This window comes from Ranitomeya imitator, chromosome 4, assembly GCF_032444005.1.
Source record: "Ranitomeya imitator isolate aRanImi1 chromosome 4, aRanImi1.pri, whole genome shotgun sequence".
NCBI lineage: Eukaryota > Metazoa > Chordata > Amphibia > Anura > Dendrobatidae > Ranitomeya > Ranitomeya imitator.
Window position 1 is genome coordinate 358,960,960 of NC_091285.1, and position 26,994 is coordinate 358,987,953.

Below are 26,994 nucleotides of genomic sequence, written 5' to 3' on the forward strand. Positions count from 1 at the left end.
AAAAACGAAAGATGTGCTTTATTTGGTTTTATATTTAATAAATCATATATTTGCAGTCTGTTTAACTATGTATTGCTGAAAGTAGAACAATAAGCATGCACTTAGGAAGGGGAAGTCTTTTATTTACTGTGAAAAGTTTGCTTGGCACAATCCAACGTCAAACCAAACCCTTGAAAATAGTTATTCAGAAATCTATCTGTTCCTGAAGTTTTGCTGTATGACAATGGCGTTCATGTGGTTTACTTTATTGAGCTCCGCATGTAACATGCTTGGACAGTTTTACACATCAGTGACATTGTTTATCTTTAACTTTAGTTTTGCTCCTTTGGAAGCCGTTTGATGGGAAGAGGGTACTATGTGTTTGATCGACGGTGGGATCGGTTTCGGTTTGCATTAAATTCGATGGTGGAGAAACACTTGAATTCACAAATGTGGAAGTAAGTTTTAGAATCTTGTATATTGTGATAAGTTTCCACTGTAATTTATAAATAGAAATATTTACCCAAAATATGATCAATATACACTGCTAAAATAAATTAAAGGGAACATATAAGCAGTGGCATTCACCAAATAACATCAGAATTGGTAGGTTGCCAATGGGGCCCTGTTCTCTTCACAGATGAGCAGGTTGATACATATGACAAGCGGGAAAGAGCCTGGGAACACCATGATGAACTTTATGGTTCCTGCAACATCATCAAGCATGATCGGTATGGTGATAGGTCAGTAAAAGACTGTTCTGGCATATCCTTGGAGGGTCACACAAATAACTCCACATTATATCTGCTGTCAGGTTATGGTTAGATAGGTACTGGGATGACATTCTCAAGGCCATTTTCAGACATTTACCAGAGGGCATTGGGTTCCTCTTGATGAAGGACCATGCTCTGATTCATTTGGCCAGAGTGTGGTAGGCATTTTTTGGATGTTTGAGGCATTGATGCAATTTAATGCCTCTCATGTTCCCCAGTCCTGAAGGCAATTGAGAACCTCTGGACATTGAGATCACTGATGCAGGTCTGGGAGGAGATGCCACAGGACAACATATGTGGTTTTGTTGGGAGCGTGCCCAGGCATGTGGGGGCCAGAGACACAACGGAGTCACATTATGAGTTACCGTGATGTAATTTCACTCAGATTAGATCAACCTATGATTTCAATTGTTTACTTTTGGTTTTCAGGTTGGATTAGAATTAAGTTCTCAATTGGTTGATGATTTTGCTTTCCAGTGACCGATAATTTGACTTTTTATTTCCAAACATTTTATATCATTAAAGATTTTCAGCTTGAATATTTTGCTTATCAAGATCTAATGTGTGATTTAAAGGGAATCTGATATGTCCGATAATGCTGCTATCCTGCAAACATAGCATTTATACAACAAAAACCAAACCTGAGGATGTCATACCTAATAAAGAAATCCCTTCTATAGGATGTGCCCATTGCACTCCAACAAGGGGACAGGGACAAAACTCCCCTATAATATAGCCTATAAACAAAAACGGAGCAGAATGTCCCACGGATAGCAAATATAAAATAAACAAATTTTATTAATACAATAACATACAAAAAATAATAATATATGTAACAACAGTATAAATTGAGGATAAGGTGTCTGACACAAGGACAAACACACCAAAAATGCGCACATAATACAAATGCAGGGCGCAGCAAAGAGCATAGCATGGGACGAGAGTATACCCCGTAACAATAAATACGTAATAAGGTGCAACAGGTAATATATACATAGAGTCAAGTAGTGACACAAAAGGCCAGGGAATACACAGTAAACCAGTTAACCCTTAATGGGGATAAACCCTGCCTTCATAAGCACTCCACCCATATTGCAAACAGCCCAGAGGTGTTGCACCATGAGGATAGATTCCCTACCCCAGCCTACTGCTTACCCATGTGCGACAATTCCGGTGTGTACCGTCCCACGAAAAGCCCCGACGCACGTTTCGCGTACTAACTGCTTCTTCGGGGGGCTGTGTGGCTTCTAACTAGACGCCCGGTTTTTATATCACCATTGCAGCTGGGAGAAATGAGGCGCAGGCGCGCTACAGCGCACGTGAGTGGATCCACCAGCCGGCAACACGCTAACTTCCGGCCTTCCCAGCGACGCCCAGAACAGAGGGAAATCCCTCGTGACGTCACTAATCTGGGCGTCGCTGTCAAGGAAGCCTTGTGGAGGCACGGCTCGGGATCCACAGCGCAAGCGCGGCACCACGCCGGCCATATTGGAAAGGGGAAGAAATCCTGGCAACGCACAAAACAGGTAATTAACACAGTAAAAGGTAACACCAGACTCCCGCCCGGCAAATGCATCCTGAAAGGCATGAACGCAGGTCCGAGATGATAGAATAACCCGGCTCCCATTACTCAAACGTCCACTCAAACGTCCATATTCAGATACTGTGGGAGTGTGCCATAAACGCAGGTCCGAGGTGATAGAATAACCCGGCTCCCATTACTCAAACGTCCACTCAAAGCGTCCATATTCAGATACTGTAGAAGTGTGCCATATCAATAACAGGATGCCATATGATTTCCACAAACGTCCTCCAGAGATAGACCAGCTGCAAGGCTGTCTGTTCCAGACCATATAGGTCTAATCACCAATCACTGAAGATAAATATAAAATAAACAAAAAAGCTAAAAAAGAAAGAAGAAAGAGCAGAACATTGATTAAAAACACAGAACAATAAAAATGAGAGAGCAGGACAAGGAGAGCGCGGCTCAAAAACTAATGAAGTCCGTCTACAAAAAGGAAACAAAAGAAACCTGTTCATTCAGGCCATTGGGGACCATAGTACCCAATGAAATGATACATCGGCACTCCATTTGTGCCAGGATCCGTTTGAGATCACCACCTCTACTACCAGCGTGCACCCTATCAATACCACGCACTTTAAAAGATGTCGGATTGCACGCATGATGTAGCCTGAAATGCCTCGGGATGGTATTAAGCTCCGAGACATCAGGCACATCTTTTGCTGCTAAGATACCCCTGACGTGCTCACGGACCCTGACACGGAGCTCCCGTGACGTAAGGCCAACATAAATCAAGTTACACGCGCATGTGGCGTAATACACCACAAACGTAGTGCTACAAGATATATAGCTTGTAATGCGATAGTCCCTACCTCCCCCTGCTGCCGAAAAATTAGTGGCTCTAACCATATTACTGCAAGCTTTGCATGAGCCACACGGAAAACATCCCCATCTCTGTGGTCCTGAAACGAAAATCCTCGATGGAGCGGGAGTGTAGTGACTCCTTACCAGCTGATCTTTTAAACTTTTCCCCCTTCTCGCAGTGAGGAGGGGGCGGTCAGGCAAAATTTTATTGAGGGTGGGTTCTGTTTTTAAAACGGACCAATGTTTTTGTAAGATTTCCCCGAACCTCTTCCCACCTGTTATTATAGGTGGAGATGAATCTTAACGGCTGAGATTTACCAGTAGTGATGGGTTTAGGGTGTCTACAAAGCAACTGATTCCTGGGTGCTCTCCTGGCTCGTAAATACCCTTTCTTAATAGCCCTATTGCTGTAGCCCCGATCCTGGAACCGTCCGGCAAGGTCCCGAGCCTGCCTCTCGAAGACCTCATCCGCCGAGCAGATCCTCCTCATTCTGAGGAACTGGCCCACAGGTATAGCCCGTATCGTAGACCGCGTGTGCGCTGAGGTAGAGTGTAAGAGGGCGTTGACAGACGTCTCCTTACGGAAAACGTCGGTCTGCAACACGCCATCATTACACCTCATTATTCTTATATCAAGAAAGTCGATATCTCCGCTTGCTATCCCGTGGGTCAGCCTAATATTACGATCATTCTGATTCAACTCGCGGATGAAGTCCAAGAGGGCCCGCTCCGGACCCTGCCAGATCATCAACACATCGTCGATGTAGCGGTACCAGCACTGCACATGGGAAGCGGCGTGCGCGCCCCCCCCAAAAACCTCCCTCTCCCAAAGTCCGAGGAAGAGGTTAGCGTACGAGGGCGCACACGCCGCGCCCATGGCAGTGCCCCGCTTTTGTAAAAAATATCGATCTTTAAACAAAAAGAAATTATGCGTTAAAACATATTGTAATAGTTCCAGGATCAGGTCCTGCATAGGGGGGTCCAGGTTACTCATGCCCAGAAAAAACTCAGCCGCCTCCAGCCCATCCGTGTGTTGGATGCTAGTGTAGAGAGATTCTACATCAATAGTTGCAAAGATCATATCAGGCTCTAGAGTAATACCATCCAATTTACCCAGGACGTCCGTAGTGTCCCGGACATAGGAGGGGAGCGACTCCACTAAAGGATGTAGATAATACTCAATAAATTTGCAAACAGGGTCGCATAACCCCCCTATGCCCGAGACAATCGGACGCCCCGGGGGTGACACTGGATCCTTATGTACCTTCGGCAGAAGGTAGGGACCACCGGAAACTCAATAATCAGGCCTTCGAACACTTTTTTTGTTATAATGCCCCGTGTCAGGGCCCGGTCCAGAATCTCAAATAACTCATTTGAGAAGCAGGACAATGGATTGTACGACAAAGGGGTGTATGCTTCACGATCGCATAGCTGGCGGAAGGCCTCTTTTTCGTACTTCACTGTCGGCCAGATGACCACGTTCCCCCCCTTATCCGCCGGTTTAATTACCACATCATGCATGGACTTCAATTCCTTCAAAGCCCTGTATTGAGTAGGCGTCAAATTATTACCTCTCTTATCACTTTGGACTTTTTTCAAGTCCTCTACTACCAATTTATTGAAAATATCAATCTGAGGGCAAAGTGAAAAGGGGGGGAACGTGGTACATCTCGGCACGACAGAGGTAGGAAACCTACCTGTGACAGACGGTTCAGACTCCTCCACCAGTTCCTCGAGTGTAGTCAACGCCTCTTGTTCCATGGTAGTCTCAGGAATAAAGTCCTCAAGAGGCTTGAAGTGTAATTTACGTAGAATGACTTTTCTGAGGAACAGTTGTGTGTCTTTCACGGCTGTAAAATAATTAAAGTTATTAGTAGGGACGAAAGTCAGTCCTAGACCCAAGACACCCAACTGATCCTCTGATAACACATGGTCAGATAAATTGATTACCTCCAATCGATTAGTAGGCTTAGACTTTTTCTCGAGGGACTGGGGAGGAGTGAAGCGACGTTTATTCTTCCCTCTCCGGTTTCCTGCTTTTCCTAGTCCCAATCTGTCACTAAAAGCACTACTCAGGTGACTACTCCCAGCCTGATCCTCATCCATTGATGACGCTGATAAGAAAGAGCCGCGTTTGGATGGGGCTTTGAATTGTGTAGATTGCTTTCTCCTCCACCTATATACGTGATTATTCTTGTAATCAAGCACATCTCTTTGATACTTTTTAGTCTTTACTGCCACAATATCTTTCTCCCATCTCTGGAAATCCCCCTCTAGTTCGTCATTTAATTTTTTCTCGGCAGTTGCCGAAAGGGTACTACGTAATGATTCCTGTAAAGAACCAATTTCCTCCTCAATCTCTTGTAGAGAGGTGGTATTGGATCTCACCAGTAGTTCCATATAGCCCTTAGAACAACCAGAGGACAGCTCTTCCCATTCCTTCTTCAGGGATTCATCATCCATTGTAAATGAGGGGAATACCTGTATCCTTAATCCCCTGGGAATTAACCCCTTGGCTATGTACCGTTCTAAAAAGGCCTTGTTCCACCATAGACGTGTTTTTTTGTTTAACAGTGATTTAAGCTTAGTGACCGAGTCCTCCGTTTCTCTCGTATTAAAACCCACACTTGTGTCATCACCAAATACCTCATCAAGTTTATTGAGCCACTTTTTCTCACGGGCTCTATGATCCATATGGTCGGTTGGGGACGCTGTGAAAATACACAGTAAAAATACAATCATACAACAAAAACCAAACCTGAATCTCTCTACACTAGCATCCAACACACGGATGGGCTGGAGGCGGCTGAGTTTTTTCTGGGCATTAGTAACCTGGACCCCCCTATGCAGGCCCTGATCCTGGAACTATTACAATTTGTTTTAACGCATAATTTCTTTTTGTTTAAAGATCGATATTTTTTACAAAAGCGGGGCACTGCCATTGGCGCGGCGTGTGCGCCCTCGTACGCTAACCTCTTCCTCGGACTTTGGGAGAGGGAGGTTTTTGGGGGGGGCGCGCACGCCGCTTCCCATGTGCAGTGCTGGTACCGCTACATCGACGATGTGTTGATGATCTGGCAGGGTCCGGAGCGGGCCCTCTTGGACTTCATCCGCGAGTTGAATCAGAATGATCGTAATATTAGGCTGACCCACGGGATAGCAAGCGGAGATATCGACTTTCTTGATATAAGAATAATGAGGTGTAATGATGGCGTGTTGCAGACCGACGTTTTCCGTAAGGAGACGTCTGTCAACGCCCTCTTACACTCTACCTCAGCGCACACGCGGTCTACGATACGGGCTATACCTGTGGGCCAGTTCCTCAGAATGAGGAGGATCTGCTCGGCGGATGAGGTCTTCGAGAGGCAGGCTCGGGACCTTGCCGGACGGTTCCAGGATCGGGGCTACAGCAATAGGGCTATTAAGAAAGGGTATTTACGAGCCAGGAGAGCACCCAGGAATCAGTTGCTTTGTAGACACCCTAAACCCATCACTACTGGTAAATCTCAGCCGTTAAGATTCATCTCCACCTATAATAACAGGTGGGAAGAGGTTCGGGAAATCTTACAAAAACATTGGTCCGTTTTAAAAACAGAACCCACCCTCAATAAAATTTTGCCTGACCGCCCCCTCCTCACTGCGAGAAGGGGGAAAAGTTTAAAAGATCAGCTGGTAAGGAGTCACTACACTCCCGCTCCATCGAGGATTTTCGTTTCAGGACCACAGAGATGGGGATGTTTTCCGTGTGGCTCATGCAAAGCTTGCAGTAATATGGTTAGAGCCACTAATTTTTCGGCAGCAGGGGGAGGTAGGGACTATCGCATTACAAGCTATATATCTTGTAGCACTACGTTTGTGGTGTATTACGCCACATGCGCGTGTAACTTGATTTATGTTGGCCTTACGTCACGGGAGCTCCGTGTCAGGGTCCGTGAGCACGTCAGGGGTATCTTAGCAGCAAAAGATGTGCCTGATGTCTCGGAGCTTAATACCATCCCGAGGCATTTCAGGCTACATCATGCGTGCAATCCGACATCTTTTAAAGTGCGTGGTATTGATAGGGTGCACGCTGGTAGTAGAGGTGGTGATCTCAAACGGATCCTGGCACAAATGGAGTGCCGATGGATCATTTCATTGGGTACTATGGTCCCCAATGGCCTGAATGAACAGGTTTCTTTTGTTTCCTTTTTGTAGACGGACTTCAGTAGTTTTTGAGCCGCGCTCTCCTTGTCCTGCTCTCTCATTTTTATTGTTCTGTGTTTTTAATCAATGTTCTGTTCTTTCTTCTTTCTTTTTTAGCTTTTTTGTTTATTTTATATTTATCTTCAGTGATTGGTGATTAGACCTATATGGTCTGGAACAGACAGCCTTGCAGCTGGTCTATCTCTGGAGGACGTTTGTGGAAATCATATGGCATCCTGTTATTGATATGGCACACTTCTACAGTATCTGAATATGGACGTTTGAGTGGACGTTTGAGTAATGGGAGCCGGGTTATTCTATCATCTCGGACCTGCGTTCATGCCTTTCAGGATGCATTTGCCGGGCGGGAGTCTGGTGTTACCTTTTACTGTGTTAATTACCTGTTTTGTGCGTTGCCAGGATTTCTTCCCCTTTCCAATATGGCCGCCGTGGTGCCGCGCTTGCGCTGTGGATCCCGATCCGTGCCGCGCCTCCACAAGGCTTCCTTGACAGTGACGCCCAGATTAGTGACGTCACGAGGGATTTCCCTCTGTTCTGGGCGTCGCTGGGAAGGCCGGAAGTTGGCGTGTTGCCGGCTGGTGGATCCACTCGCGTGCGCTGTAGCGCGCCTGCGCCTCATTTCTCCCAGCTGCAATGGTGATATAAAATCCGGGCGTCTAGTTAGAAGCCACACAGCCCCCCGAAGAAGCAGTTAGTATGCGAAACGCGCGTCGGGGCTTTTCGTGGGACGGTACACACCGGAATTTTCGCACATGGGTAAGCAGTAGGCTGGGGTAGGGATCTATCCTCATGGTGCAACACCTCTGGGCTGTTTGCAATATGGGTGGAGTGCTTATGAAGGCAGGGTTTATCCCCATTAAGGGTTAACTGGTTTACTGTGTATTCCCTGTCCTTTTGTGTCACTACTTGACTCTGTATATATTACCTGTTGCACCTTATTACGTATTTATTGTTACGGGGTATACTCTCGTCCCATGCTATGCTCTTTGCTGCGCCCTGTATTTGTATTATGTGCGCATTTTTGGTGTGTTTGTCCTTGTGTCAGACACCTTATCCTCAATTTATACTGTTGTTACATATATTATTATTTTTTGTATGTTATTGTATTAATAAAATTTGTTTATTTTATATTTGCTATCCGTGGGACATTCTGCTCCGTTTTTGTTTATAGGCGTATAAAACATAGCATTTAGTTGCAGGTTAATAGCATTATGAAATGGCCCAGCTGCAGTATTAAAGTTCACTTTCTCCTGGGGCCGACGGCTTTCAGTTGTGCAGGCATGTCCAGGGCGATTACAGTGACCACTCACCGCACTGAGAGCGGCGTGGCAGCTGTGCGTACGGCCCAGTACTGACTGACAGCCAGCTCTGATCTGATGCTTTGTAGAGCTTGCTGTCAGTCAGTACCGGAGTGTGGTTACAGACACTGCTCTCACTGCTCTGAGTGGTAACCGTAATTGTTCAGGGCACACTTGAATGGCTGAAAGCCATGGGCCCCCTGGAGTAATAACATTTTCTCACAGGTGCCGCACTTTCAATACAGCAGCAAGGCACCTTCATAACACCATTAATATGCAGATTAACTCTATATCTGCAGGTTAATAGCATTATCAGACCTGATAGTCTCCCTTTAAGTATTGCCTTCATTGTATATCTCCAGTATTAGACCTGAAAGAAAGATTGGACAGCAGTGTTAGGATCCTCTTCGTACCTCAGCAGTCCGGTATCTCTAGCATTACAACAGAAAGACAGAGTGGACGACAGAGAAAGCAGCATCTTCTCACCTCAGTGCCTGTCATCTCTAGTATTAGATTAGAAAGACAGTGTGGACAGTAATGTGAGCGGCCTCTTCTTACCTCAGCACCTCTGATTTCTCCAGTATTAGAATAGAAAGACATGATGAACAGCAGTGTGAACAGCCTCTTCTTACCTCAGCACCTCTGATTTCTCCAGTATTAGAATAGAAAGACATGATGAACAGCAGTGTGAACAGCCTCTTCTTACCTCAGCACCTCTGATTTCTCCAGTATTAGAATAGAAAGACATGATGATCAGCAGTGTGAACAGCCTCTTCTTACCTCAGCACCTCTGATTTCTCCAGTATTAGAATAGAAAGACATGATGATCAGCAGTGTGAACAGCCTCTTCTTACCTCAGCACCTCTGATTTCTCCAGTATTAGAATAGAAAGACATGATGAACAGCAGTGTGAGCAGCCTCTTCTTACCTCAGCATCTCTGGTATCTCCAGTATTAGGATAGAAAGAAAGTGTAAGAGCAGTGTGAGGAGCTTCTTTTTACCTGCACACCCCTGTGATCTCCAGCACTAAATCAAGAAAGACAGTGTAGAACAGAGTGAGCCGCCTCCTCTTACCTCTCCAGTATTGGATCAGAAAGACAGGTTGGACACCAGTGTAAGCAGCAGTCTCTTACATCAGAACTAGTGATGAGCGAATAAACTCGTTACTCGAGATTTCCCCAGCATGCTCGGGTGTTCTCCGAGTATTTTTAGTGCTCGGAGATTTAGTTTTCTTCGCCGCAGCTGAATGATTTACATCTGTTAGCCAGCATAAGTACATGTGGGGGTTGCCTGGTTGCTAGGGAATCCCCACATGTAATCAAGCTGGCTAACAGATGTAAATAATTCAGCTGCAGCGAAGAAAACTAAATCTCCGAGCACTAAAATATACTCGGAGGTCACCCGAACATGCTCGAGAAATCTCGAGTAACGAGTATATTCGCTCACAGCAGTGTGATCAGCCTTACCTCACTACTTACCTCAGCGCCTCTGGCATCTCCATTATTAAATCAAAAAGATGGGAGGGCAGCAGTGGTGAGCAGCCTCTTTTTACCTCAGCACTCTTTTTATCTCAGCACTCTTTTTATCTTCAGCATTAGATCAGAATATCCACTGAGAGAACATCTTCCTGCACAAGAAAGGGGGATGGTGACGTTTTCAGTTACCATGCACACAGGCATGTGTCTTATTGAAGGGGTTCTTTGAGAGGTAATCCAAGATGGCCACTGTTGCCTTTTTCTGGTTGCAATCCGTCCTAGGCAAGCATGAGGTCAGGTTGCAGCCTGAAGAAATTCTGCTTGATACATATATCTCTGAGTTACCTGGTAGTTCCTGTCAGACAGAGGAACAGCAACATGAACTTGTATAATTTATTTGCTCTCTAACCTGACGGGTTTACAACAGGACTTGGAGCAGAAAATAAAAGGCCCTCTGTGCTCTGCTCTAAACAGAAACCATGATGGCAATAAGTGACAGTAGAGTCCCAGCTCTTTTTCTGAAGCAGCTATTTGCAGTTACAGCAGAGCACGAAGACTTAGGGCCCTTTCACATATCAGTTTTTTGCCGTCAGTCACAATCCGTTAGCTTGACGGATCGATTGATCTGTCGCAGAATGTGAAAAACTGATGCGACGGATTCGTTTTTTCGACGGATCCAACTCTGGAGGGTAGCTAATTGGATCCGAAAAAAGTGGAACATGCTCAGTTAAAAAAAAAACGGAATCCGTCATTTGACGGATCCGGCACCCATAGGCTTCCATTCTAGCAAGTGACGGATCCGTCGTAGTCCGTTTTTTCGATGGAGACAAAAAACGTTACTTTGCCTGTTGTCTCCGGCCCCGGACAAACTATTTTCGATGGATCCGGCGAACGACGGATGAAACGTGAGGCCATCTGTCGCTAATACAAGTCTATGAGAAAAACACGATCCGGCGACTGATGCCGCCAGATCCTTTTTTTTCAAAATTCGACGGATTGCGACTGATAGCAAAAAAACTGATCTGTGAAAGGGGCCTCAGTGAGCAGAGTGGCTCAGTGAGCAGAGCGGCTCAGTGAGCAGAGCATGGAGACTTAGTGAGCAGAGCATGGAGACTTAGTGAGCAGAGTGGCTCAGTGAGCAGAGCATGGGGACTTGGTGAGCAGAGTGGCTTTTTTTTCTTCATGTCTAACCTGACAGATTGGGTGAGCAGTTAAGTTATTATATTGTTCCTGCCAGGGATATATGTATCAAAGGCCATTTCGCAAATGAGCTTCTTCCCTCATCGGGCGCGGGGCAGGATACAGCTCTGTCTCCCTACCGCACTGCACCGCAGCAACTAGACATCCACTTCAGGTAATAGTAATTTCAATACCTAAGTATGGAAATTTCTTCTTTACATGTTGGCTGCATGGTATTTTCTATAAGGGCAGGGATAATAGGATACAGGGTGTTTTCAGTCTATGGCCATTAGGATTATAATCCGTGCAGGCAGCCTTTTCTATTTTTGCACTTCTTGGCATATAATATTATTATTTTTAGGAGCTTATTTCATCCTGGTTGGTTGATCCATTCCTACCTACAAACCCCTTTTTCCTGATCTCTAACATTACTGACTCATATTGTATATTATGCCCTTTTAGTACCACAGGTGTAGTGCAGGCATCTGGGTTCTTTGCTGCTTTTCCTCCCTATCTATTTTGGAGGTAATGCACTTCCCGCTGTCTATTTTAAATATTTAATTGTTTACCCTGTTTATTTTGCTTTCAATAAAGTAATTTCCCTTCTAGCATTATCTCTCCTTTTGTCATTTCTCTTACTGGTATGGTATATATTTTCATATCAGTGTAGTGAGTATCTAAATGTATTTAAGTGCTCTTAGCCAGCCTATATCTAAGGACTATGGGAATTGGGGATAAGATTAGAAAACTAATTACAGTTAAGTCCATATATATGTGGACAGACAACATTTTTCTAATTTTGGTTATAGACATTACCACAATGAATTTTAAACAAAACAATTCAGATGCAGTTGAAGTTCAGACTTTCAGCTTTCATTTGAGGGTATCCACATTAAAATTGAATGAAGGGTTTAGGAGTTTCAGCTCCTTAACATGTGCCACCCTGTTTTTAAAGGGACCAAAAGTAATTGGACAATTAACTCCAAGGCTATTTCTTGGACAGGTGTGGGCAATCCCTTCGTTATGTCATTCTCAATTAAGCAGATAAAAGGCCTGGAGTTGATTTGAGGTGTGGTGCTTGCATTTGGAAGGTTTTGCTATGAAGTAAACATGCGGTCAAAGGAGCTCTCCATGCAGGTGAAACAAGCTATCCTTAATCTGCGAAAAAAGAAAAAAAGCCATCCGAGAAATTGCTACAATATTAGGAGTGGCAAAATCTACAGTTTGGTACATCCTGAGAAGGAAAGAAAGCACTGGTGAACTAATCAATGCAAAAAGACCTGGGCGCCCACGGAAGACAACAGTCGTGGATGATGGCAGAATAATCTCCATGGTGAAGAGAAACCCCTTCACAACAGCCAACCAAGTGAACAACACTCTCCAAGAGGTCGGTGTATCAATATCCAAAACAAAACTACCATAAAGAGCAGACAGCATGAAAGTAAATACAGAGGGTTCACTGCACGGTGCAAGCCACTCATAAGCATCAAGAATAATAAGGCTAGACTGGACTTTGCTAAAAAAAAAACATATAAAAAAGCCAGCACAGTTCTGGAAGAACATTCTTTGGACAGATGAAACCAAGATCAACCTCTACCAGAATGATGGAAAGAGAAAAGTATGGCGAAGGCGTGGTACAGCTCATGATCCAAAGCCTACCACATCATCTGTAAAACATGGCGGAGGCAGTGTGATGGCTTGGGCATGCATGGCTGCCAGTGGCACTGGGTCACTAGTATTTATTGATGATGTGACAGGACAGAAGAAGCCGAATGAATTCTGAGGTATTCAGAACCATACTGTGTGCACAGATCCAGCCAATGCAGCCAAACTGATTGGTTGTCGTTTCATACTACAGATGGACAATGACCCAAAACATAAAGCCAAAGCAACCCAGGAGTTTATTAAAGCAAAGAAGTGGAATATTCTTGAATGGCCAAGTCAGTCACCTGATCTCAACCCAATTGAGCATGCATTTCACTTGTTAAAGACTAAACTTCAGACAGAAAGGCCCACAAACAAACAGCAACTGAAAACCACCGCAGTGAAGGCCTGGCAGAGCATCAAAAAGGAGGAAACACCGCGTCTGGTGATGTCCATGAGTTCAAGACTTCAGGCAGTCATTGCCAACAAAGGGTTTTCAACCAAGTGCTAGAAATGAACATTTTATTTAAAATTATTTAATCTGTCCAATTAATTTTGGTCCCTTTAAAAACAGGGTGGCACATGTTAAGGAGCTGAAACTCCTAACCCGTCATCCAATTTTAATGTGGATACCCTCAAATGAAAGGTGAAAGTCTGAACTTCAACTGCATCTGAATTGTTTTGTTTAAAATTCATTGTGGTAATCTCTATAACCAAAATTAGAAAAATGTTGTCTCTGTCCAAATACATATGGACTTAACTGTACATGTACTTTACACTATAGCTAGAAACTCCATGTCTGTAAATGTTTGACATTGTTTTTCAGCCGACATACTGGAAGTGGTATTACTGTTTAATGGTTGCTTTTTTTCTTTCTTATCCCAAGAAAAATTCCTCCAGCCGCAGATTGTCCTATGCCTTCTCCAGCAGCGTACATCAACAGCCCTTTTCCTGCATCGGTTCTGCAGCCCTTCAGCAGTCCGAGTTCGGTATACCTGCCCTCCCCTCCCACCAACTCCAGAACCACCTCCTCATATATGTTATCCAATGCATCTTATGTCTCCTCATCAGACACAAATTCTGTTACGTCACATATCACTGCTTTCCCTCATGTCGCAACTACTCTAAATATTATGGACTCTACCTTCAAAGCCCCGTCTGCCGTTTCTCCTGTACCGACCACCAGTCCCTCACCGTCACACAAGCCACCAAAATCCAAGCCTGGAAAATCGTCAAAAGTAAAAGACCTGTCTTCACGGAGCGACGAGCCTTCAAGTAACAAAAAGAAAAAGCCTCAGACGCCTTCTTCCACCTCTTTCTCTTCATTACCTTTACAGACGTCCTCCTCGTCTACGTTTTCAGGGTCCCACAAGAAAAACTGCATTTTGAACTCTAGTGCTACGATTAACTCTTATCAGGCAACTTCTTCCTATAATAGCGTGTCTGTGCACAATACAAACAATGGAACAAGCCCAATCAGTGCCAAACTGGAATCGTCAGTAAGGACTTCTTTATCTGGCAGCTCAACGGACTCTATAAAACACATGAGCATGGTTGTTAGCAGTATTGACTCTAGCCTGTCAGTGTCTTCCCTGGTGCATCATCCGGGGGAGCACACATTGGCGGTGCACAATGCAGTGTCCTCATTGCCTCTTCCTTTTGATAAATCCGAGGGAAAAAAGCGTAAAAACTCTAGTGCGAGCAGTAAGACCTGTAAAATCACTAAAATGCCTGGTATGAACAGTGTTCACAAAAAGAACACCACCAACCTTATATCTTCTGTGCCAGATTCCCCAAATAGCTCCATGTCTCGTCAGGTAAGAAAATGATCAGATATTGCAGGTGGGACATGGCTTCTGTTTGCAAGCCTGAACTTTGTTTTTTATATTCACTCTCTTTTCATATGATACATCCAGTTATGGGGTGCTCTTAATTAGAGCTGGTGCACCAATTTCAATTAAAATCTTTATTTTTTTTGATTATCCTTTTGTATAACGTCTGAAGAATCATGAGGGATAATCTCTTTAGGTGTGCTGCATGTTCATTTCTGGGCTGTTCACTATGAGAGGGTTTAATGAAGATAAAAAAAGTACTTGAAAATTTTTTATTATTATTATACATTTTTATAGCGCCATGGGGCTTTACATGTGAACGGGGCAAATATAGACAAGTACAATAAACTTGAGTAAAACAAGGCACACACAAGTACAGGAGGAGAGAGGACCCTGCCCGTGAGGGCTCACAGTCTACAGGGGATGGGTGAGGATACACTAGGAGAGGGTGGAGATGGTCATGCGGCGGTTCAGTAGACTGGGGATCACTGCAGGTTGTAGGCTTGTCGGAAGAGGTGGGTCTTCAGGTTCCTTTTGAAGGTTTCCGTGGCAGGCGAGAGCCTGATGTGTTGGGGTAGAGAGTTCAAGAGTATAGGTGAAGCACGGGAGAAGTTTTGGATGTGGTTGTGGGAGGAAGAGATGAGAGAGGAACAGAAAAGGAGATCATGAGACGATCGAAGGTTGCGTGTAGGTAGGTATCGGGAGACCATGTCACATATGTATGGAGGAGTCAGGTTGTGAATGGCTTTGTATGTCATTGTTAGTGTTTTGAACTGTAGCCTCTGGGCAATAGGAAGCCAGTGAAGAGTCTGGCAGAGAGGAGAGGCTGGGGAGTAACGGGGAGACAGGTGGATTAGTCGGGCAGCAGAGTTTACGATGGATTGGAGTGGTGCCAGAGGGGAGGCCAGAGAGTAGGAGGTTGCAGTAGTCGAGGCAGGAGATAAGGGCATGTACTAGTGTTTTTGTGGTTTCATGGTCAAGGAATGCACGGATCCGGGAAATGTTTTTTTAGTTGGAATCGGCAAGAGGAGGCAAGGGCTTGGATATGTGGCTTGAAAGAGAGGGTAGAGTCAAGGATCACCCCGAGGCACTGAGCGTGTGGGACCGGGTAAAGTGTGCAGCCATTGACATTGATGGATAGGTCGGGTGGAGGGGTAGAGTGAGGTGGGGGAAAGATGATGAATTCTGCTTTGTCCATGTTCAGTTTTAGAAAACTAGCAGAATAGAAGGATGAAATAGCAGACAGACATTGTGGGATTTTGGTCAGTAAGAAAGTGAGGTCGGGTCCAGATAGGTAGATCTGCGTGTCATCAGCGTAGAGATGATATTGTAAACCATGGCATTCTATGAGCTGTCCCAGGCCGAAGGTGTAGATGGAGAAGAGTAGGGGTCCTAGAACTGAGCCTTGGGGAACACCGACAGACGGGGCGAGATGAGGAGGTGCTGTGGGAGAGAGAGACACTGAATGTCCGGTCTGTTAGATATGATGAGATCCAGGATAGGGCCAAGTCCGTGATGCCAAGAGATGAGAAAATCTGTAACAGGAGGGAGTAGTCCACAGTGTCGAAGGCAGAAGACAAGTCCAGGATGATGACAGAGTAGTGTTGCTTGCTCTTGGAGGTTAGTAGGTCATTGGTCACTTCAGTTAGCAGGAGGAGAGGTGGGAGGACAGTTCAAGATGGACATGCTGTTCCAGTAGTTTTGAGGCATAAGGGAGAAGGGATATCGGACGATAGCTGGACACAGAGGATGGGCAGAGGGAGAGTTTTTTGAGGATAGGTGTGATTGATGCGTGTTTGAAGGATGAGGGGAAGACACCGTTTGTAAGTGAGAGGTTGAAGAGTTGTGTTAGGGTTGGGATGAAGGGACTCGGAGAGTGAGTGTAGATTGAGGTGTTTGAGGTTTCTGCAAGGGTGAGTGAGTTTGTGGAGTGGAGGTTGCGCACTAGGAGGGGAGAGGGAAGAAAATGTCAGTAGGTTGTGGTCAGACAGGGGGAGGGGTGAGCTAGTGAGATTAGTAATGGAACAGAGGCGGGTGAAAATGAGGTCCAATGTGTGGCCATCTTTATGGGTGGCTGCGGATGTCCATTGAGTGAGGCCAAAGGAGGCAGTGGGTGATAAAAGTTGAGACGGCTGAGGTGGAAGTGTCAATGGGGATATTGAAATCACCCATGATGATAGTGGGGATGTCGGCTGAGAGGAAATGAAGTAGCCAGGTGGTGAAGTGGTCAAGAAAGGTGGAGATGGATAGTTCTGTGGGGCGGTAGATGAAAGCCAGCTGGAGGTTGGAGGGGGAGTAGATGCGGACGGAGTGCACCTCAAACGAGGGAAGAGTAGCGGAGGGTGGTAGTGGAATTGGGGTAAAGGAGCAAGTATCAGACAGGAGCAAGCCAACCCCTCCACCACGTTTGTGGCATTTTATTTTAAAAGTATTATTAGTACAGGTAAGTACCCAGGTTATTAAAGTATTTACCTCCCCTTTGCCCAGATTTTTTTTGTGTAACAAGTGTGATTAATGGATTACATTAAGCTATTTGATAAACAAGAAAAGATAAAATAAATCTGTAGAAAGTAATCTACATTTATTGCAATACTTAAAGGGGTTGTCTGACAGAAAAAAAAACTTGACCATGCACGATTTTAAAATAAAAAATGAAGGCATATTCACCGGCATTCGTGTGGAGGCAGTTGTGCATACTGCTTTGGAGGTCATGGAAGTGAGGCCTTCATGGTTCGGAAGGCACAGGGCTATTGAAGCCTGTGATCAAAAAGAGTACATCATCGGGTGTTTATCTGATAACGAACTCTTCTGGTCACCTGACCACTGCCGGCTTCAGCGGTCTTGAGACTTCTGAATGCAGCAGATGATTGCTTCCGGATTCAGCGCCAACCTCCAAAGCAGTCTGCTCAGGATCCACTGTGCTGTAGGTCGGTGACTATGCCCACATTTTCATGCTAAATATTTCTTACAGTAAATAATTTTGCTTATATTATATTTTCTCGCCAGATGGGGAAAAGTAGCGGTGTAGCTTTGTCACAATCTACTCCTTCAAGTACATCAAGTCCAGTACATAACAAGCAAGTAAGTGGAGAAATAAGCAGGATTAAGATTTCTGTGTTACATTATTATATTAAATTGTCATATCTTGAGGATTACAAATAAATAGTATGAAGATTAGAGATGCAGAAGCGCAAATCCATAATACCAGAGACTACAAGTTAAAGCATGACTTGGTTTGAACAGTCATTCTGTGCTGACAGAGTCCTTCTAATCTGTGGGGAAACTCTGCAGCAAGTGTCCAATTTTACTGCATGATGACCACAATGGGAATAAAGCATTCCGCAAATCTTATTAAAAACATTGGGCTGTTGATTGATTGCATGGACATGTTTGGTCTCCTGTAGCTGTCTCCGCCACTGGCTATCAGATTAGGGTCATTAATTTTTTTCCGAATTCCTCATTGGGGTACTTAAAATTGACAGCCCATTTAATCTAGTAGTAGAAGAAACAAAATGATTGTGATGCAGCATGATTGTAATAATGTGTATCTCTTTGTTTTTAAGAAGACTTCAAATCGTGCTGGAAGGATAAGAACGCTTCCATGACACTGGGAGATAATTGGACGATTGCTATGAGATCTCAGCAGCCCATCAAGCGGTTTACTTGAAGTGGGCAGGGACGATATCGCCTTTCATAACTAAATGACGGAGACGTGTTAGTCTAAAGTTTACAGAACCAAACTGGGTGTTTTTGCTTTGCCACTTAGTTGGTGTATTACTTTTCCTGTAGAAATCCTTCTCAATCTCAAGGGTGTTTCAGGAGAAAAGCAAAATCTGCCTTGAAACCCTTTCTTCCTCTTCCTCAGCTTCTGACAGTAAAAAGGTCACATCAGCGATGTCTGTACTTCTTATTTATTTTTCTGCTTCTTTTTACCACTAAAATTATTTTTTATTATATCAGTTTTATTAAGACTCCTGCAGCAGAGACAATATGGAATTTGTCACAGAATCTTAAATTAATCTAAACGACAACAGTGAAGAAAAACCATGTGGATTGTACTTGTATTCCCTGAATACATAACACTGTAATGTATAGTAGCTTTATTTGTGATGGGAGATGTACTGTTCCAGAATGTTCCTCACGGTCTAGTGTGTACTGTACAGATGACCACGGCACACCAGACATTTGATGAAGTAAATGTTGGCGACACTTGATGTGTAGATACATTTAATTCCATAGGCTGACTTGTCAATAAAAAATTTTTCCTGCATTGAATTTCTTGAGTGCCGTGGTTATATGTACACTACTGTTGGAATCCATACACATCACTGAGTACCATGAGATGTCAAGAGTGCTGGCCAGATGTTTCCTTTTGTATATTGTGATCAAAAAAGGATTATTTAACCAATGTTCTTCATTTTATGAAGTCTTCCTCCATTCCTAATCTTATCAATTTCTTGGATAAAGTGGTCGTTGATCGTCAAAGGAAAGAACAAAGATTAACAAAATATATAAAGGTATAATTTTAATATATTTAAGGTGGTATGAGGGTGGCAGAAAATAGCAGTCTGCTTATTATTATTCTTAAAGCAAAAAGTCAGAAGTTGATGAACATTCACTTGCAGAATATCTCCCATCACATCTGTGGTGGAAACTGACCCCACATATGTAACACACATTCTGTTATCTCACTATGAAAGTGATATCAGTGTGAAATAAACAGCAGACCGTGAAATGGTGACAATATATTGAATAAATCAATATAATGAACTTTGAAATGTAGGCTCTGGTCCTCCAGCCCTTAGTATGGTTTAAAGGATACCACTGCTTTCAACTAACCTATCAGAATAAGGTGTCCATAAGGAATAACACAATTTCTCGCATTGTGTGAGACACATCCTGCCTTCTCACCAGTGTTCCTCACTGCAGACTCTGTGTACTTTACAATCCACTGTTTGCTGGAGGTATGAGCACAGAGAGGGGAACGGCTGCTCTTCAGTCACTTTTTAGCTCACACAGACAAGCTGCAGCAACATGAAGGACATTTTACAGCAAAGCTGAGCTTTCTTCATCTGAATCAAGCTCTGATGTGCAGTAAAACACGTTATAGAGCTCTGAACCCAGACACGTGCAGTCAGTCTTCTCTGAGCAATGTGGACTCGTGCTGCTTCTTCAGTCGATGGTGAGTTCCAAGGGGGAAGAAGAAGTGTCTGATAAGTGGAGAAGGAAGCAGATTCTTTGGGAAGATGTGCAACAAAGTTTATCACCTGTATTATTATTATTGTTCAAAGTTTGGTGAAAGTTCGGTTCCTTTATAAGCCAGTTAATACAACAACAAAGTCTATATAAGTTCTGTATTTTTGGGGTGTATTTTAATTTAAATATTTCAGGTTATATGATGTCCTGATTATACTTATTGGAAATAAGGGCACCCAAAGAAAGCAAGTCAGCAATGGGAGATTAAGCAATGTCTCCCAGCACACCATATGGGTAATACTTTCCATGTAGTCATTAGTGTTTGTGAATTATAACAAATACATTAGAAATGGGTCTGAGCAATTCTATTAGAAACGGTTTTATTTTTCTAACATGTAGCCCACTCAATATTCAGGTAACCCCCCGCTACAGACCTTGGTCTGTGTAAGGACTCTATAAAGCCAATATAGTATGACTTACTATAAAATGCAATACATTCTTCTCACCTCTACTGAGCTAGCGTTTTATAGATGTTGCAGTGGTCACGTGAAGGATGATAGGAGGAAGATAAACTATTTATTATTACAAAAATGTTATAGACTTAATATAACAAAGCAGTTACAAATGTTAATTTATTAGAGAAATCTCCCCGATCATGTTTTATACTGTGTATCCTGGTGGTACCAAGCTTGTTCTATACATATATATTCATCCCACCTAGATCACTGATGTGGACTCTGAAGTGTTATATGTTTTTTTCTATCCTTTATTGGGCTGCAGGACCAGGGCTTATACTTGCATGAGTTTCCATATACAATTCAAATATGAAAAAAAAAAAATTCTGTACCCAGGTTGTACAAAAAAAATCACATGAAATAATAAACTGCATTGGCATAAATTTAACTATGAAATGTCAACCATTTCTCTTTGGACTGTGATCTGTTCTTATCACATGCATTGTCCTGCTGTATAGAAAAAAAATGTATTCTCCCTGTGTCTAAAGGATATTTATCAAAGTTTTCCAAACTTCAGTCATACCAAACACTTTCTGTCTCTACAGTGTTAAAAGTGCACTTAATACGTTGACTTGTTTTAAATCAACTACAGAAAAGGATGTTGGCTTGTTTTTCTTATTCTGCTTCATACGGCTCCTGAAATGTGTAGAAGAAATTATGAATCCACGCTAAGATTGTTCAGGGGAAAAGAAACATTGAGGATTTTTTTGTTGTTTTAGTGTTAATGTTATAATTTATGTTTTGCTGAGATAAATGACTTGAGATTGCATAATGAAAATTAGGAAAGTCAAAGCAATGTTTATATTTTTTTTATATGGATTATGTTGTATATTTCTAAAGATGAAAATAATGTGTACATATCTTTGTTATTTTTGCACAGTCTTTTTGTTTAAGATTGTAATGATCTTACAAATGGTCATTTACTTATTTATTTATTTTCCCTCTCATGTGCTCAGAAACTGAGGATTTGAATTGAAAATCTTGCCTCTTCCTTTGCTGCTTTACATTCCTTCCTTTCAGTGACCTACTTCTTCCTAAAACATGGAATATATTTATATGTAGTGAACTCTGAACTGGGATTTAGTGTCTCAGCTGATCCTCCCATTCTAGAAGGGTCAAGCAGGAGAACTGTAATTGATACTAGACATCTTCGTATAGCACCTATGCCTCAAAGTAACATTTGGCCAAAATTCACGTACTGCAGATGTTGAAGCAATACATGTAATCTGGCTTTGTATGCCTTGCAAGCCCATGGCATATTTGGCCTGGGAAGGTATTGTGCCATCTTTGTACATTTATTTCATTTCTTTTCTAACATCAAATCAAAGGACAATAAATCGCCCTTTTACAGAATGTCTTTAAAGTCTTTAGCTTGATATTATTACGAAAAACGAACACTGTGCCTTGTGGAATGATAGTGGATATGGCTGCACACTTGCACGGCCCAACTGATCTATATGTAGGATGTTGGTTTAGGCTTCCAGAAACTGGACTCTTGCTACCTTTTAGATCGGGAAAATATCAAATTTGCTATCCCTCTACCATCAAATGCAGCAAGTACGTAGCCATACTTTCTATTATTCTGTATTGCAGTCAGCAGATTATGAGCTGAGGGCTCTTATGGGGGTAAGTGCACTAACGGGCACTTTCTTCCAAGAGGCTAGTGAAAAGGACAAGTAATAGACTAATTGTTTACAAGCATAACAAACACTGCAAAAGAGGACTGGATGAATTGCTAGCCGAGCTCTTGAAGATGAGGATCCTGTAGTTTAAAGTGGACTTGCCACCAAGATATTACCTATGCAGAAAAGCAAAGTGTTTCCTCGCCCTGCTACACGTCAGCTGTCAGCGCATCTATCGAGTAGTAGTGGTGAAAGGACATCCTGCTTTTGGGACATTAATAAGAATGTTCTTACAGGTTTTTTTTGTCCGTTTGTTTTTGTTTTTTTTTAAACTTTTAAACAGACGAATCCACTTTAACATTTTACTGTCATAGTGGCCTGCAACTCGATAAATATGTCAGTTATTACAAGGCAAATTGTGCATGGTGGAGAACTGATGGCTCATTAGTCACTGTCAATATCGAAATGTGATTTGTAAAAAAAAAAAAAAATGTTTCCTAACCTGGTGTTAAGAATGTATGGACTGTTTTTCATTTATTACCTACAACTCCAAGAAAATTCTGCACTTTCTGCAAGTATATTTGCACAGCGAGGTATAAAAAAAATATTTGATATCAAACAACACCAAAAGGAGCTGTAAAATACACATTAATGTTATGAGTTACAATTACATAACCTTTAGGTCTGTTGACATTTTATTTTTGCTTTACGTTTGGTGTATTACTTGCCAAACTTACCCAAAAGCCAACAAGCCCACAACATATGCCTGAAGTCTGTAATATGGGCTGCTGGACATAGTTTTTTTTTTAATTACAAGGTATAGAGAAGCGTAGAAAAGGATTAACCAGCTCCCCCAGCTAGGCGTCCAAGGAGGCACGGATCTGCAAGGAACCACTGTGGAAATGAAGAGAAGAAATGATCCAGCTTGCAAACATTTATTGGATTAAAAAACTTTAATAGATTCCATCATGAGTGCGGACACAGCTACGTGTTTCGAGCATCCATTGCATTCTTTTACAAAGCTAACATGTGCTGAATGCAGAGTGATTTATACAACCATAAACCAATTGGAACACAGATGGTCAGTCACATGATGGTGTCATAATTGGATAAAAGCACCATAGGGAACTAGGCGAGAAAAACACATATAAGTGAATGATAAAACCATTGCAAAAGTGTGTTAATCCAACAACAATAACAAAAAAACTAAAAAAATATATATATTTGTTATTGTTTGCTTACACACTTATGTAATGGTTTTATCATTATTCACTTATGTGCGTTTTTCACGCCTAGTTCCCTATGGTGCGTTTGTCCAATTATGACACTTTATCATGTGACTGACCATCTGTGTTCCAATTGGTTTATGGTTGTATAAATCATTCTGCATTCAGCACATGTTAGCTTTGTTAAAGAATGCAATGGATGCTCGAAACCTGTAGCTGTGTCCACACTCATCATGGAATCTATTAATGTTTTTTAATCCAATAAATGTTTGGAAGTTGCATAATTTCCTCTCTCCATAGAAAAGCGTAGTCTGTTTAGAAACCTTAACAAAGGAATACAATAAATTAACAATCGCTTGGTATACATTTATTTTCTCATTATGGAAGTCAGCTGGTGACCTTTGCCACTCCTACTATGCAGTGGCAAATCTGGGAGGCTTCCATCGGAGGGTACATGGAGAAATATCCTATTTAGTAATGTCATTACACAATTGCATGTAAAACATCTCAGTTGATGATGAAATTGGTAGATGTGAAAGGCTCCCAGTATACAGCTCCGGAAAACAGAATTTGGGGAGCTGTAATTTGTGCTGGCCATTTCATTAAGGACTTTGACACAGAACTATTTTACCAAACTCCTATGTGCTAGCTGATCTTAAGCAATCAGCATGCCTGAAAACACTCCAATGCTGATTGGTTAAAACTGCTGACTTTAAAGTACACTGCTTATCCTAAGTGTCATCTTCTATTCACGGTAGACAAGGGCAAAGACATGGGAGTAAAAAAGTGTGAACATGAAAACTTTCACTGTTCTCTTCAGTCCTCCATTAGCTAAAACATTTTAAGTAATGTCTTTATCATAGAGACATTACAATGTGGTTCTTCTAGCGCTGATCTTCATGGTCAGAAGGCCACAATCTACTACTGCTGACATCTCCATTGTTACCCTCCAAATAGGCTTCTGCCATCTCCATAGTGTTATGTAAATATTTATTTGCACTTTAATCTCGATAATGAGATCTATCCAGGGTGATAAAATGTAATTTTTCTTTTTTTACAATGCATAACATTATTCTTCCAACCATAGGAAAGAATGGGGGTTTCAGCTTTGCTACCTCCAACCAAGTTGCAGACCATTTTGGCAGTAAATTGTTGCAGGATGCTGTTTGCAATTCTTGCTACCAAATGATGATCATGCTGACAGCTCTGTATATCACAATAAATGTATGTATATCTAGCATTGATTATTTTTACGCTTCTATTCACATAGGAGGAAGAATTCTCTAACTTTTTGGTAAATTTCAGTAACTACAGTATTATTGACATTAATTTCCTGACCGTTAACCCTTCTGTTTTTAAGAGCAAAATTGCTCTGATGGTGAATGTGTTTATGATGTAATAAAATTGGAAATCCATTCCCAGCAATAGGAGCTCAGTCTGCCACACGTGTCTGCTGTGCAAAGGCCTTTTAGCCATAAAACGTGACATGGAGAACTCGTTTGCCTTCTTTTTTTAATTAATAGTAAATGTACATAGTATTGATTGACCTTTGTAGAAATAGTTTATACAGCATATTCTACTATAGCTGGATCTTTAAAAACAGAGGATAATTTTTTTTTTTTTTAAATTCTACACCTTATTTTTTGGTATGCTGTCCCACCCATGACACTTAAAGCTCAAGTAAATGTGGGATTTAAAGAGCTTGTTGTGTCTTGGGTTGTTAAATCTGTTGTTGTGTAGAAAACAAATAATTTGTAACAAATATGTGCTTTACTGCTATAGCAGACTACAAAGCTTTTTCCAGAAGACATTTAAAGAAAGCATGTCCAAATCATTCTGTTTAGTGGATTTTTATAGAAATACTTTGTAAACGCTATTTTCTCTTGTTTTGTTTTTTCACTTTTATGTAGTATTCAATGTAATTCATTCCATGCATATAATACTTGAGTGCAGTGAGTAGGTGACAAGAATCTGATCAAAAGATCACTTATCTCACTCTTGCTTTAAGGGGAGGCTGGCAGTTTCTCAGGGTCCCATGAATACAATGGGAGCCTCAGTTTAGCATAGATATTACACCAGAAACACAGATGCCTTAACCTTCTCATTGGTGGGGAGATGTTAAAATTCTCTCCAGTACTGACAGGGTTAATTTCCACTAAGGAGGGATTGATAGTAATAGATATTATAGGGTCTGACCCCCAAAGGCCCTATAAACTTTTTTTTTTTTTTTGTAAAGCACCAGTTCCACTTAGCAATGATGATATAGTTTGAGAAAAAAAACATCCTCTTCTAATATTTGATTTTTTTTTTTTTTAAAGATAGAAAAGAGTAATGGTTTATTGGTCATGCAATACTAAAACAGGGAAAATAATCTCCTGGTTAGTTGGTATGACTGAAAAACAAAGTGCAGTGATTTTGATGAGACATCAGGGCTAAATGTAAAGTAAGGAATATTCTTGAGCATATCTATTGAGATATTTTAATTTCAATGTACTTGAAGTTTCCTCAATAATGGGTAATTATGCAGAGGATTTCACACTGACGTTTGTATAAAAAAAAATAATGGAAGAAAAAAAAATGCTTTTTTTTTATGGACTGTTAAGCTGGACTGGAGCTGTAATTAAAATAACTAAAATTAGAAACGCTGGGGTATTTTTTTTTTTTTTCAGTGAAACAAAACTGTAAAATCCCCACTCAATATGTTTCAAGTAGTTGTAAATAGTAAATTCTATGGCATAAAGTTTGGAAAGTGAAAAAATAGTTTAAATTTTTTTTGAACAAATGTATCTGGTTGATACTGCCATGGTGATGTGCCTGGCCTGGAGATATTTTCCAGTGAGGGATGTATTGTTATTGTCTTTACATTTATTTTTATTTCACTTTGTTTTGTTTTTTTCTTTATTTTTTTGTAACATGGCTTTGTAAATAAAATAATTTATATGTTTGTAAGAAAAACAACATTTGTTTTGTAATTTTTTGTTTTAATAAATTGATGTTTTTTTTGGCTATGTTAATATATAAATTTGAAAGTTATGGTGTGTTAGTAGACTGAATCTGAGTCTTTGCTATTTGTGTTTTATCACTAGCTTTCCCTCATTTTTGCCACCGCAGTCTCTTGAGGGCAGAGTGTGTGTGTGTGTGGAGGGGGTTATAGCAAAGAGGCACAATTGTTCTATTGTTATACAATGGCATATAAAAGTTTGGGCACCCCTGGTCAAAATTTCTGTTGTATTGCACAGTTCAGCAAGTTGAAGATTGAATGATCTCTAAAAGGCATATATATATATATATATATATATATATATATATATATATATATATATATATATATATATATATATATATATATATTTATTATTTATATAGCACCATTAATTCCATGGTGCTGTACATGAGAAGGGGGTTACATCAAAATACAAATATCACTTACAGTAATATGAACTAACAATGACAGACTGGTACAGAGGGAAGAGGACCCTGCCCTTGCGGGCTTACATTCCACATATACATAGTACAGACCAAAAGTTTGGACACACCTTCTCATTTAAAGATTTGTCTGTATTTTCATGACTATGAAAATTGTACATTCACACTGAAGGCATCAAAACTGTGAATTAACACGTGGAATTATATACTTAACTAAAAAGTGTGAAACAACTGAAAATA

General features: G+C 41.7%; 1 protein-coding gene across 3 annotated transcripts in view; it reads left to right on the forward strand.

Moving 5' to 3' along the window:
- ATXN7L1 (ataxin 7 like 1) overlaps window positions 1–21,833 on the forward strand; it is a 234,773-nt gene extending 212,940 nt beyond the window's left edge. Inside the window, exons 9-12 of one of the 3 annotated variants that reach the window (XM_069765083.1) lie at window positions 316–437; window positions 13,824–14,754; window positions 17,776–17,850; window positions 18,333–21,833. In XM_069765083.1, the coding sequence (XP_069621184.1) occupies window positions 316–437; window positions 13,824–14,754; window positions 17,776–17,850; window positions 18,333–18,374 (1,170 nt within the window). In that variant the 3' untranslated portion in view covers window positions 18,375–21,833. The remainder of the gene's footprint in view (window positions 1–315; window positions 438–13,823; window positions 14,755–17,775; window positions 17,851–18,332) is intronic. The other 2 variants (XM_069765084.1, XM_069765085.1) reach the window with 2 other exon arrangements.
- The last annotated feature ends 5,161 nt before the right edge of the window (window positions 21,834–26,994 follow it).